The sequence below is a fragment of the Magallana gigas genome, chromosome 1 (genome assembly GCF_963853765.1).
Source record: "Magallana gigas chromosome 1, xbMagGiga1.1, whole genome shotgun sequence".
Taxonomy (NCBI): domain Eukaryota; kingdom Metazoa; phylum Mollusca; class Bivalvia; order Ostreida; family Ostreidae; genus Magallana; species Magallana gigas.
The window spans coordinates 74,879,258-74,894,955 of record NC_088853.1 but is presented as its reverse complement, the minus strand read 5'-3'; the positions used below and the strand labels follow the sequence as shown (position 1 = coordinate 74,894,955).

The 15,698-nt window shown below is 34.2% G+C and overlaps 2 protein-coding genes across 10 annotated transcripts in view; one reads left to right on the top strand and one right to left on the bottom strand.

Moving 5' to 3' along the window:
- LOC117687479 (uncharacterized) overlaps positions 1-15,698 on the bottom strand; it is a 307,604-nt gene that overhangs the window by 65,419 nt on the left and 226,487 nt on the right. The window lies entirely within an intron of this gene.
- Positions 1-15,698, top strand: part of LOC109618161 (uncharacterized) — a 451,180-nt gene that overhangs the window by 341,720 nt on the left and 93,762 nt on the right. Inside the window, exon 9 of the mRNA XM_066087820.1 lies at positions 310-1,239. Coding sequence (XP_065943892.1) covers positions 310-1,239 — 930 coding nt within the window. The remainder of the gene's footprint in view (positions 1-309; positions 1,240-15,698) is intronic.

Below are 15,698 nucleotides of genomic sequence, written 5' to 3'. Positions count from 1 at the left end.
AGGATGTGATCTTTATCATTTGTCAATATAATGTAAGTACATATTTATATATAAACAATCAACATCACATACATATAGACACATTACATGTCTGTTAAATATTTGACTCATCAGAAATATGTATATATATGTTTTGCAGTAATACTTGAATGAATGATTTAATTAGATACATGTATATATATTTATTATTAATTGATAATGATAAATGATACATTACAACAGACAAACATTGCTGTAACAATCATTATACAAGATGTGATGTTTGTAATCAATCTGTTCCATCTGACTGTTTGTGTCTGATGTTTGTAGATCTGAATCCAGCCACTGCTGATGTGATGGAGTCACTGAGTGAAATCCCAACCCCAGGGACAGAAAAACCACAGCAAGGAAACCAGTGTCTGCTGAAACTGATGTCTCCCCCCGAGTTACTTCCCTCTCTCACACTGACAGGTGTCCGTGGTTGTTATCACATTTCCTGTGTGACGTCAGACCGGGTCTGGGTCAGTGATGGTAGTAGAAACAAACTCATGTTGTCAGACACAACAGGTGTCCCTCTACATCGTGTGGAGGATTCATGTCGTGGTTTACATGGAGGAATACACACAGTGAACAGTGAGAGTGAACTGATTTATATAAATAGGAACTATAACATCAACAAACTGTCAAAGGATATGAAAACAACCACCACATTTAAAGAGAGAACAGACTTTACATGGGAACCACGGTGTGTGTACTGGTCCCCGTCCACTGGGGATCTACTGGTCGCGATGTATAACGATGATACAAAGACAGGCAAGGTAACCCGGTACAACCAGAGTGGACAACTCACACAAACCATACAGAACGACAACACAGGACTGGGGCTGTATAGTGTACCTCACTATATAACAGAGAACAACAATGGGGATGTCGTGGTGTCTGACTCCAGTGCAGTAGTGGTGACAGAGCATGGAGGAAAACATCGTTTCTCCTACACAGGACATCCATCAGGATCAGGACTACGGCCACATGGAATCTGTACTGACCCGCTGTCACACATCCTGGTGTGTGATGATAGAACAGTACAGATGATAGACAGGGACGGTCAGTTCCTGTCAAATCTACTGATAAGACCATCAGGGATATTCTATCCACAGAGCCTGAGTTATGATGTCAACACTCACCGTCTCTGGGTCGGATCAGGGGTCAACAAGACGGTGGTTATATACAGGTATATCACCAGACAGGACGCTCTGACAGGTAAGTCTGAGTCATTATCATTCACATTAATTAGATATAGAAAACTAAGACACACAGTCCGTGTTAATTATCAGTCAATAAGATACATGTAAGACATGTTTATCTGTGTGATTGTTTTTCAATATAAACAACTCATTGTTACAGGGTTAGCTGTATCTATTTCATTAATTAGATGTACTGTCACATGTCATTGTATTTACTTGATTAGAATATAATGTCATTGTAATTAATATGCTGACACATGTATTTGTGATACATTATTTTGTTTCAAGTTAATTCAATTGGTTTAATTAATTAGATAAATATTAAAGCATGTGTCAATGTAATCAGTTAAACTTTTATTTTGTAGATGTAGCTCTATCATTATATAACATGTATGATTTTAATTAACAGCTAATCAATGACTTGTTGTAGATGAACACGGACCCCGTCGTGATGAGGAGGCCATGTCCAGCTCAACACCAGCCGTAGAATGGAGATAGCTGGGATATTGACAGGTTGTAAATGTTTCTGTACAAATCTAGTCAGCTCTCAAAACCACACATGTTGTTTGTCACTTTGTTCAACATCTGCAGCTGAAATTGACCTGTGTATAATTCACATGGACTGTAATACTGACTCCTGTTTATTTCACACTTTGTGATCATCCAAACATGGCTGTCTGTTGCTGAGTGTGGAATGTTATACACATTTTACTTTGCTAAAATGAATTATCATAAACATAAAATAAATATTTATATGAAGTCTATAAAAACTGGATGTAAAAAAAAAATGAATGATTAAAATTGTAATAGATCTTTATCAATTTGAACATTTATGGTTATCATACCCCTGCTCTGAAGGAGAGGGGGGTATACTGTTTTACCCTTGTGTGTCTGTCTGTCTGTACGCCCTTTTGTACATTCGTCTGTCTGTCTGTAAGAAAAAATTCTGTCGCATTTTTCTCAACAACTGATCGTTGCCGGTGCATAAAATTTCAATACACTCTTTGTTTAGGCATGCTATACGTTGGAATATATGTTTGTACCTGTTAAATGACAACTTTTGTTTATTTTTTACCTTAATTTTTAAACAAATTTTCGTAAAGAATTCCTCAGCAACTATTGATCGCATATGCTTGAAATTTTAACACATTCTTTGTTTAGGCATGTCATACGCTCGGATCTATTTTTGTACCAATTGGACATCAACTTCCTGTTTAAGTCAACTTTGTTTATTTTGTATATTTACATCAGAGCGGGGGTATTACTAGAGAGCATTGGCTCACAGATATCTGAGTAATATCATGTTGGTGTTGATCATTAACTACATCATTCATTAGTTTATTATGTTTCTTGTAGATGGGCCAATTTTACCTGACCATGGGGGGAGAAAATAGAACACCTTCCTTGAAATCCTTACAGAGGAAGACAGAAAACAGACATTGGCTACGTAGACCATTTACTGCAATATGACGTCATTATCTTCAAGTACGCACTTACCCGAGTCACTCATGTCACCTATTACAATTGGTCTTTATCTGTCATCGTGTGGTGTGTGTCATACATCTTTCCTTTACAATTTTACATGTTGAACTTCTTCTTTAAAACTACCCGGCCAATTGTTACCATATTTGATGTGAAACATTGCTACAATAAGACGAATTTAGATTTAATATAACTGGATTATCCGCTGAGTGACCGATATCTGGACTTGTTTTAAATAACGCGCCATTATTTGAACCTGTGTTATGTGTACATGATATATACAGTAATTACCTATTATTCTGTCTTATCATTTTTATTTCACAGTTTGTTGTGTGTTTAAAATAGTAATTTGTCATTTTACATTGATATCTATTGTTAGAACCGAGTTTTCCAAAGGAGAAATCCAGTTATTGAAATGGTGAAAGGAGCACGCCGGCGGGCAGCTGCGAGAAGGGTACCCCTATTGTACTGCAGATCAATTTTACATATATAAGAGATTTTATGTTGTTGTAAATTTATATTTAAAAAATACCAGCTGTTGAACTTGGTCAATTTTACGCAGAATATTGCATATAGGGTGCCCCCATTGTACGGAAAACTCTTCATAACTCTTCATACAGTTTTTAAGATATGTAGTTGTTGTCTTGTAGATCAATTGTACATATATTAGAGATGTGCATATAACTTGGATTTATATTTTGATTATTTATGTGTACAGAAACTCTACAGTAATTAGTTTTTATACTCCCTTACATGGCTTATCAATTGTATCTTAGTATGAGTGTAGTATATTCTCACCTGACAGTATGTATTTAATTCTTTTGAATGCTTTTATAATACCCAGTAATTTAGTGATGGGAAAAAGATGTTACTTAAAATTGGGGCTTATATCTGAGGATTTTTTATTTTTCCTATTTGCAAAGAATAAATTTTGTTTATTGATTAAACCTCATATTCAAAGGGGAGTAACTCAAATTTGAGTTCTTCAATTACAAACGAATAAAGAGTTATTCCCCTTTTTGTAATATTTTTTAGATAAAGTTTCATCTTAGAACTGGTTGTTGACCCCTGACATGTTTTTCTGTGAAAGTTAATTGAATATCAGTAAATATATTAGATTTTAAAACATGTACTAAATATGTATATTATTGGTGGATTTAGCACATTTCTTTTTATTGATCATGTAAATAGAAAACTCGTGTTTATGTAAATAGTTTTTGAACAATATTGCAACTAAGTTAAAGTGTACTGCTTTTTTTTTTTATTCAAAATTTATTTTGTTTCTGTCTATTTACGTTAACCATGAAATACTTAATACTCATACACACATGATTGTTGGTGAGTTGTAGCAAGCTGTAGATAGAACTCAATAAATGTGATATTTATTCATAGTTTTGTCTTTTTTCTTAGTAAGACAGTACTGTAATATTTGGTACAAAAAAGAAGAATATGATACAGTAACTTTATGTACAAGAACAAGACAATTATTCATCGTGGCGAACCAAATAACTGACAAACCAATCTCCTTTGGGATTCACTATAGCAAGATGTTAATAGAGAATAGTCAACAGTAATTACCAAATGAATTTTCCATCCAAGTACTCAGTTGTTTCAAGAGTTTCATTTTGACTGATAGGTTAAATTCTGAGTATTATTAGTATAACCGTTATTTTGATAACATATCTATCCTAAGCTGAAGATTAATCCATAATTGTAACATGATCGCACAATAAATTCTGTTATATAAACTTTACTTTTATATAAATAGTGCCTGTTTGGGAGGGTAACTGTTGAAATTGACACCCTCAGACAACCATTGTCAACCGTCGCGAAACGGAGGTTGACACTGGTTGTATCGAGGTATCAATGTTAACAGTCACCCTCCTAAATAGGCACTATTTATTTATTCTACTGAATGTCTTAATTTAAAAAAAAAAAATTGCTGCTTTTATATAGACATGAAGTGAATGCTACGGCGAACCGTACGCGCATAATTTCTACTTAAAAGTAACTGAGTTTTCTTTTGGTTGGGGTTTTCTTTTAAATAAAGACATTCAGTATAATAAAATAAATAGTGCCAGTTTGGATAGAAACAGTTGAATTTGACACCCCTCGGAAACCATTGTCAACCTCCGCTTCGTGACAGTTGACCATGGTTTTCTCGGGGTGTAAATTTAAACTGTTACCCTTCCAAACAGCCACTATTTATATAATAACATATAATGTTACACGGAATGAGGAACTTTTACGTTTAAACTGTTACCCTGCAATTGTGTAATATAACCGCACACACATGTAACGTTAGATAAAATGATGCACTTTAACCGCATATACCGGTATACCGTCACACGCAATTTACGCATTCACTTCTACACGCAATCACGTACTTTAACACATCTACCGGTACATACAATCAATCACTTAAACGCATTAAAATACTTTAAAGCACATACCGTTACACACAATTAAACACTTAAACCGTATATACCGTTACACGCAATCAAACACTTGGCTCATAACCGTTTGTTGCAATCACGCACTTAAACAGATATATACCGTTACACGCAATCACACACTTTAAATACATGCAATCACACACTTAAATGCATATTCCACTATGTGCAATCACACATACTGTTTCATACAATCACACACTTCAACACACAAACAATTTAACTAAAATACTGGTACTGGCAATCACTTTAACTCACATACAGTTACACGCAATCAAACACTTTTCTACATATACCATTACACGAAATCAGGTACTTTTCTACATATACCATTACATTTTAACACATAAACTGTTGCACACAATCAGGTACTTTTATACATATACAGTTACACACATTCACGCACTTTAATGCACATACATCGTCACACACAATCACACATTTTAATGCAAATTCCGTTGCACAAAATCACACAGTTTAACAAAAAACCGTTACTTGCAATCAGACGCTTTAACGCATTTATTATTACATACACTCCGGTACTTTAACACTTATAGGTTCCAGGCATTCAGGTAATTGAACATACCGTTTCTTGCAATCACGCCGCACTTAAACGCATTCTGTTACACACAGTCACGCACTTAAACGCATATATTATTACACGCAATCATACACTCTAACACATAAACCGTTGCACGCAATTACACACCTTAACACATATACCGTTACATTCAACCACTCACTTGACCACATATACCGTCACACACAATTACAGACTTTAACAAACACAATGTTACTTTCAATCACACATTTAAACGTATCTTCCGTTACACACAATCAAACACTTTATCACATATACCGTAACACACAATTATGGAGGGTAATCGTGTTCAAAAATCCAGACATGAAAACTTGTAAATCTGAATATGCAATCGTGTTGATGTGTGAGCCTGAGCATGAATATGTGTAATTCTGATCGTGTAACCTATAAAACTCGGGCATAAACACGTGTAAGATTTGACTCAGTTCCTGCGCATGATGCACATTTTACATTAGTTAATTAAACCTTCAACTTTGCACACTTTCAATCCGTAGTTTCTGCGTTTGTAACTTCAGGCTTGGCAATAGCACATCTGACATGATACAAATTGACAAATGTAAAGTCTACAAGTTTGTCGAATTTTGACATGACCTTATATGGAAACAGTGACGTCACTGATAGAAAAAGGCTAGCTGCAGGTAAAGGCATGCCGTAATCGCCGGAATAGGGACGGAATAAATAAAAAAAAATATATTAGGTAAGCCTATAATCATATTATCTCTGGATAACAACATTTCATAGAGTATTGTTTTTCGGAAAATTAAATTATGAAATTAGTGTACATTTTAACAAGAGAATGTATAAAAGATGCGAGTAAAGAATTCGATCGGCTTCAGATATCCTCTTAGAACTGAAAAAATTACATTTAATGACTTTGTTTGAGTACACGTGTATACAGATATATACGCATTTTTATTCATAAGCGTCTGAACCGGGAGGGGGGGCTAGGGGGAGGGGGGGGGGGGCTTTGCCCCCCCCCCTCCCGACTTTTTTGCCAAGTTAGACCTAACCATTAGGAACATAGCAACAGGGAGGATTCAACCCCCATACTTTTTCGTCGCAGCAAACAAAATTGTTCCTTAAAAGAACTTAAAGAGAATGAAATATTAATAGTGATATTGAAAATTAGAGTCATAGTAGGTATACTAGCACCCCCCCCCCCCACCACCACCACCACGGATTAGTAATTTCATGATTTGGGGAGGGGGGGATTGGGCTGGTAAGATTGGAGTTATTGGTATACCCTCCCGCAAGGATTAGAATTTTCATGATTATGGGAATTCTTGTCAATATTTTTTATGATTAGTTTAGCCCCCCCCCCTTTCAATTTGCTTCCGACGCCACTGTTATTAGAGTACATGCAACAAATTGTTAAAGTATAGGCCTCGGCTGAATTAAGAAAATATCTCCAAATGCATCCTTATCGCTACCACAAAGTTGTGACAAGACCCCCCCCCCCCCACCCCCACCCCCCCACCCCCCCCACGCGAAAAATTACACGGGGTCCGTCAGCTGAGTTGCAAAGTTATCGATAAGAAAATCAAACTATTTAAAGACATTGGTTTTGAGATTGTGATTACCCGGTAATATGAGACATAAGTAGCGACACCCTCTTTAAAAAAATGAATAAAAATTCAAAGATAAGGTTATTTTAAGAAATGTTTCTTTGCATTGTCGGCAATATAAAGGAAAAAAAGCATATCATGCAGGCAAAAATTTACATTTTTTTAAAATTATTTTAAGCAATTATTACGGGATTGAGTATGACGTCCTGAATGTCGGTATAATACAGACTCACTTTGTGAAGTTGGCTGATAAAAATTTTCTGGAGAGCTAGTATAATACAGCTTTGCAGCCACTTGTGAACTAGCTACAGGTCTGTAGCTCCCTGTCTAAAAATACAGATGGACGATCTTTGAGCTTCAGTGCCTCCCATAGTAAAACTTCAATTTACGGCGCACAAAAAATATGCGCTAGTTTTTTCTTTATTATTATTGAAGATTGTGTTATTATTTATCTTTCACTTACACAACAACAAAAAGTATATAAATACATGTAAAGTAACAAATTTTTCCGCGAAAAATGACCAAATCCTTGCAGGTCGTTTATTCTAACTAGTTCAGAAAAATAACAAGAGTAAAAATGGGGTACTCTATATGCAATGTTTTTGCCCAAAAATGACTAAGTTCAACAGCTGATATTTTTATAAATTATCAGAAATCAAAATCCTAGCAATTTGCATACTTCTGATATATATGTATAAATGATCTGCAAAAGAACAACTTCCTATCTTGAAAACTGTTCGAGGAGTTATCGGTACAATAAGGGCACCTTTTTGACAGCCACTCGCCCGTCTGCAATTTTTACTATTTCAATAATCAGAAACCCGGTTAAACATTCACTCTCAAAATTCTTAGAATTCAGAAGCAATGGAGTTACATGGGACCTCACGGCGGTCTTCGAACCCCATGCCGCTTAAAATATATTTACCCCCTTAGGAAATTTCTTGATCCGTCTCATTTCTAAAAAAGAGTACGCATTTACTTATATTCCAGTTTAAATTACATGTCAATTTTTTTTAGAGATATAAGATATTAGGCATTTCCTTTTATAATACCATGAGAATTATATTAGGGAAATTAGCGCATTCGTCACATCGGCAACGATTTTTTTTTCTACATGTTTTTCTACATGTTTTTTTTCCTGTTTGGTTCAGTTTCAATCATACCTCAATTTTTTTTTCTAAAAATAATACCGGTGTTTTCGATAGAAAAGGTGTCGTTCATTAAAAGCTTATTGCAACAGTTTAGCTGAATATTATGTTTATTTTTCGTTCATTCCGGTCCGGCGGTTACGGCATGCCTTTTCCCGCAGCAAGGCAGTTGCCATATAAGGTCATGTCAAAATTCGACAAACTTGTAGACTTTACATTTGTCAATTTGTATCATGTCAGATGTGCTATTGCCAAGCCTGAAGTTATAAACGCAGAAACTACGGATTGAAAGTGTGCAAAGTTGAAGGTTTAATTAACTAATGTAAACAATAAAGTTGCAAAATGTGCATCATGCGAAGGAACTGAGTCAAATCTTACACGTGTTTATGCCCGAGTTTTATAGGTTACACGATCAGAATTACACATATTCATGCTCAGGCTCACACATCAACACGATTGCATATTCGGATTTACAAGTTTACATGTCTGGATTTTTGAACACGATTACCCTCCATACACAATCACACACTTAAACACACACAATGTTACTTTCAATCACACACTTTAACACATCTTCCATTACACACAATCACACAATTCATCACATATACCGTTACACACAATCACACACTTTTTCACACACACAATTATGCTTTCAATCACACACTTTTTTGCATCTTCCGTTACATTCACTCACACACTTTAACACGTATACCGTTACACACAATCACACACACTTTAACACATATACCGTTACATTCAATCACGTACCTTATGTGCTTATCACAACACTCCCTATGTATTATGCTGATAGCAATATTCATGCTTCACCGCATCCAGGTTTTCAATTCACACGAACACAATACATTGAATCAAATGATTTTTAGAATAGCGTTTTAAGCAAAAATGATATGACACCTACTTCACTGGTAAGCAATATCCAATGAAAGATGAAGCAAAACAGACTGAAATCCAGGCACATATATTTCAAATTTCCTCGATCATTGTGGAACGCGTACGTTTTCCTGCGTCGTGTTATACCATCGCACATGCGCAAACCACAGACTGCAGATCGTGCAGTGACAACATGGACTTTAGAAAACAGGTGTATTTTTGTAAAAACTGATAAAAGCAATGATATGGTGTTAATTTCGTGGATATATTACCCCTTATCTACAATGTAAGATGTACCGCCGGGATCTTCAATTTGGCGTTGATGTATAATAGAAGAGGAAGGACCACAAACCCACTAGCTAGTCAGGTAGGAGTGCGGCAGTACTGAACCTTTTTATGCACGCTATTACATCATTCTCCCTTTTCTTTTGATATTTCTATATCACTAAGAAATTTCACACGAGACTCTATTAATATCTCCACGTGGGTGATTTTGTTGGGTGCCAATGCAATAGAAGAGGAGGAAGGACCACAACTAGGCTCTAACTCGGGACCCTTCAGTTTAAAAACCAACGCTCTACCGACTGGGCCAAAGCGTCAAACCATTAGCTAATGCTAGTCTATTACATTGGCGCCAAAGAAAGATATTCTTGAGTTATCTATGTAGAGAAAATATCACAATTACATAAAGAAGATATTTCAATTACTCAAGCATTGTTATAGATGTATGTGAAGTCAAGATACGTATAATAAAGGATAAAAGCCCTGATTTATTTAGGTTTTTATTTTCTTGAAATGATATATTACATGATGTATTTATCGAATAAAATCACGTACACATTCGCTCCCTTTCTCCCTCAATATAATTTAGCTACATATAAATTAACCATTATTTTCTTTCTGAATACATGTACTATATAAAACCTATTACATCTCTTTCTTTCTCTCAAAATATATTAGTGGTATTGGTGTACATTTCTTTATACAATCATTACATACATATAACACAACTTGTTTCATAAATATGTACCGTATTTTAACAATCAATCCAAAATTAAATATTTGATGAAAAACATTTGAGTATGCATATGTTTATTAATATGATGTGTCCATGATGTACAGGCTCGCATGATATAACTTTGATGAAGTATGGTGTATATCTTATATTGATCAAAACTTTTCAAAAACACGAATATAAATATGAACAAGAGAAACCATGATAAGTGTTTAGTTACAGACAACAGACAACTGTTAAGTTTCATTATATATCTTAATTTTAATTACAAGGTACATTTAGTAATCATCAACAACTGTCATAACAATAAATATCAATATGAAAGAAAAGAAACATGTTTAAAGTTGATGTAATGGTCAACACATTCATAGTAATGTCAACATTTTGGATATTTGGATACAAAATTAACTAGAACTGTCCTATTGGGACTAATACCCCCGCAAGGCTAATTTCAAATGGGACAATTAATTGAATGGGATAATAAAGGTCAGGAACACATGCAAATAAAAAAAATTCTAGAATTGTAAAAAAAAAAACGTTAACAAAGAAAAAAAATCAAAACTGTCAGAATTTTACTGTAAATACATACGGGTATGTTTAACAGTGATACATTTACAAATTTATGTATCTAATGATATTTTTTTTTATTTAATTGTTTTAAAGAAAAACCAACAAAATGACAATAACCCCTCCCTGTGCAGTGAATGGATATATCGGTAGCTAAGCAATGCTCTTCTCTTGATAAAACTTTGAATATCTTTCTAATAAAAGTCTTGACAGATGCAATTAGTTGTTTAAAATTTTCCTCACTTTCTCCTATGGCACAATGGAACTCCATATCAGAAAATTGATCCCATAGGACAATGATTTTCTTTAATTAGCTCGTAAAATTTAATAAACTGCCAAAACATTACCGTAATTACCATAATTTGTAAAAATATGTAAAAAGAAACTTTAATATTACATACAAACAGTTTTGAAATTGCCGAAACACTACGATGATATAAGTAAATTTGAATTCCATTGAAATTAATACCTTATAGGGTCACTCTATCAATTTACTTGACTAATTTTAAACAACTTCTAAAAATAGTTAACTTCTTTATCAATAATGATGTTATTTATTCCAATCCTTATAATGATATAAACTTTTGGTTTAGATGAAACATTTTAAAAATAGCCCCAAAACACCGCTCATTTAACAGATTATCAATTTTCCCAAAACACATGCTCCATCTAAATCATGGCTCAGATAATGGCCCCCTTGGGACAAGTGAATTCAGCCACACTTGTCTTTGATATTCTTATTAGCGCCTAAGAGTTTACCATTGACAAAAAAAATGTTGCATTGTCAGTTGATAGAATACTTATAAAAAATAAGTTTAGTTAAGACATAAAGACAAAAAACCATCTGGATGTAATTTATAAATATATTTTAGAGTGTTTTAATAATAAAATCTGTAAAGATTACCTCCCTTACTTTTCAACATCAGTGTACTATATATAGAATAAGGAAAATGAAAACTGTCATAAAATCATTAAATTTTGTCTGACCTTAAAAAAATTGCAGGTGCACATCTTCAGATGGTGATCAACATATGTACAAATTATCAAACAGTTCCATGCAGTAGTAAAAATTTCTATAGGGGAGACAAAGTTGCATCTACAGACAGACGGATAGACAAACCTAAATTTCGTTTGCGTGGGTATAATTAAACAAGTTAAACGTTTAGATAACTTAATCACGGAGACAATGGGTCAAAACTTATCTCTGCTATAGTACTAAGTTATATTTTAAACAGAAATGTTGCCATTTTACTTCCCTGGCTAATTAACTATATTAACTAATCTAGGAGACAATTAATCAAAACTTATCTGTGCTATAATATTAGTTATAGCTTTATCTTAAGGTGGAATAACACATCATCACAAAATGGCTGACCTCTGATCAAAACGACATTTCGTTTTATTAAATAGAACTTCATCAACGGCAACTTACTCCAGTGGACAGAGTGTATAAAGTATATGGCTTGTGAACCGTACATCCCGAGTTCGAATCCCGCAGGGGCTTTTGTTGTTACTTACTGAATTAATTTTTTTAGATACTATTTTGTTATCCTCAAAATGCAAATTTTTTGCTTATTTGACATGTTTACAGTTTATTTATCATTATATCTTTCATAATCATATAACTTACAGTTAACTTAAGTGACCTATTTCAGGTGTGTTATTCCACCTTTGACAGCAATGTTGTCAGTCCACTTCTCTGGCTAATTTACTAAGAGATATTGCACAGTTCCCTGTATTATCTAAGTCATTTTGTTTATAAAACAATATATTCTATCCTGATATTAAGGAATGCTTTTATTTATTCATCAATTACTAAAATATTTATTAATAACAAGAGGCCCATGGGCCACATCGCTCACCTGAGCAACACTAGATATAATAAAATCAACTTAAACTTAATGAAGTATCGAAAATATCAGGACAACGAATATTGAAATATTTTCTCTATTTATTCCCATGCAAAAATTCAACCCCCTATTCTGCCCCCCCCCCCACCCCACCCGGTACCACCGGGGATCATGGTTTGAACAAACTTCTTTCTACAATACCGGATGATGCTTCCACACAAGTTACAGATTTTCCGGCCGATTGGTTCTGAGATTTTTAATTTTTTTTCTCTATATATTCCTATGCAAAAATTCGACCCCCAACTGTGTCCCCACCATACCCCCGGGGATCATTTTTTCTACAAACTGGAATTTACACCCACCCGAGGATTCTTCCATACAAGTTACAGATTTTCTGGCAAATTCGTTCTTGAGAAGAAGATTTTTAAATAATTTTCTCTATATAATCCTATCTAAAAATTTGACCCCCAATTGCGGCCCCATTGTACCCCTTAGGATCATGGTTTGAACAAACTTCAATTTACACTACCTGAGGATGCTTCCAAACAAGTTACAGTTTTTCTGATCAATTGGTTCTTGAGAAAAAGATTTTTAAATGTTTTTCTCTATATATTCCTTTGTAAAAATTCAACCCCAATTGTGGCCCCTTTGTACCCCCGGGGATCATAGATTGAACAAACCTATATCTACCCTACCTGAGAATGATTCCATGCAATATACAGCTTTTGTGGTCAATTGGTATTTGAGAAGATTTTCTTGAAAATTCCAACCAAGTGTTTATAATTCTTAGTATTCTCCCTTTTAAAGATAGCGTGACCCTTCACTTAAAAAATGAATCCCCTTCACCTAAGGATGCTTTGTGCCAAATTGTGTTGAAATTGGGCCAGTGGTTCTGCAGAAGAAGTCGAAAATGTAAAAAAAATTAAAGACGGAGAGACAGACAGACAGACAGAGAGGTGCAAGCAGGACAAACAAGTGTTCAGAAAAGCTTACTTTAGGTTTCAGCTCAGGTGAGCTAAAAAGGGGAATAAATCTTTAAAATTGTAAAATATTTTTGATATGAACATGGATTAAAATAAATAAACCAACAATACAATTATTGTTTAAATTGCTTGATACTACACGGGTAACCTGTTGAATTGCAGTCTAAGATAATCACTGTGGTAACAAAACAAAATCACACAAATGTAAAATTGTAATAAACGGTGATTTCCAAGGTCTACAGACAAAAGATCCCCTCAAACAATGATTACCTCACAGTATTCAGTAAACAATTATATTTTTGTTTGTCTTTAACATATCGTTCTCTCAGTCACATATACAAGCCACACATCAAGGCCACTTATACCATGTACCACATTAATCCCTTGGTTTCACTCTAGTACCTACCGCACGAATTATCCTGAACGTAATTTAAGTATCAGTAGAAAAATTCACATATTCACCATTTGACCTTAAAACTGTATATTTCCATAGGGCTCAAGGTCAAATCACTGTCAAGAGAAGTGGGACCTTTGTCGTGGAGCAAGGTCAAGGACGTTCTTTGAATTTCTTTCACACCCAGAGCCTCATTGAATTGATCACGTAATTTTACCTGTGAAGAATTAAGCATATATACATTATTACAATCATTATTTAGTACAAGGGAAAAAAATCTATAATAAATTAAAGGTAAAATTTTAAAAATCCTATCGTATTGCCGAACCTCTATAAAATAAAGTACATATACTATTGTAATAATGACGACTTCTCTGCCTAAACCTATACTTTTCATGAAAAACTTGAAGATCATAATAGAGTGCATGACCTAATATTGAAAAGGTTTAATACACTAATCATGCTAATAGACAATACTATTCCCATATTTGTTAACTTTCAAGATAGGTTTTATGTGGACCAGTATATGGTTACATGGATTAACTAAAACAAGGTGGCTAGTATGCGTGTTTTAAACAAACAACAACAACAACCTTCTATCCCCCAGCCCCAGGGGCAAACAGAAACTCTCCTGTAAGCATTTAAACAATATAAAAACAGCTTTAAAAGCTATCAACTCACATCTCCTATTCCAACTTTGGCATATTCAACCTTTAAGGTCAGACAACACGTTCCTTAAGAATCTTTTTTGTATCCTCTTGCAATAAAGAGTTACAATAAAAAATATTAATTTTATAATTACTTTAAAATGATCAAAATGTACTTAGATATGGTTATGTGTCCAGGTGGTCGAGTGGTTAGAACCGTGGCCGCTCACTGTCAGAAGGTTTTAGGTTCTAGAGGTCGTAAGTTCAAAGCCCTGCCCCGGAGGAAATATAATTCTAATGTAGTGAATTTTGCTATGGCGTAGATGTATTTATTTTTATATCAGCAATTCAAGTGTATTTTCAAGAAGATTATATGCGAATTTGCATACTCTAGTATTTTGCAGAAATGCCTAGTAGGGTACCCTAATTTTTGCAATAAGGCTTGTCAAAGTGGTAGTAAACCATTTACAAATTCCTGGAAAAAGTTATCTAAAATTGAGGAACGTGTCATCTGACCTTAATGGCTTAAATCACCATCCGGTATTTATACCAAAATCATTTTAAATGTACTGCTTACCAGTGACTTTGGTTAGCTAATTATTACTTTACTATCAAAATGTCTATTTCTTTACTTTGAAAGTTCAAAAACTGTTTTTATTTCAAATTGTATAATACTCCCATAGCTTTCTTGATCATACAACTTCTTAATTACGTTATATTCAATGATTTATATTATTACATATGAACAAGCAAAGAAAGATAACTCCATCATGAAGAAGTCCATTATCTCCCTGAACTCTTTCCAAATGCTTTCAAATATCTAAACTTTGATGGGCAGCTGTCACACCCAAGACATAACTGAAAAGATCATATAAC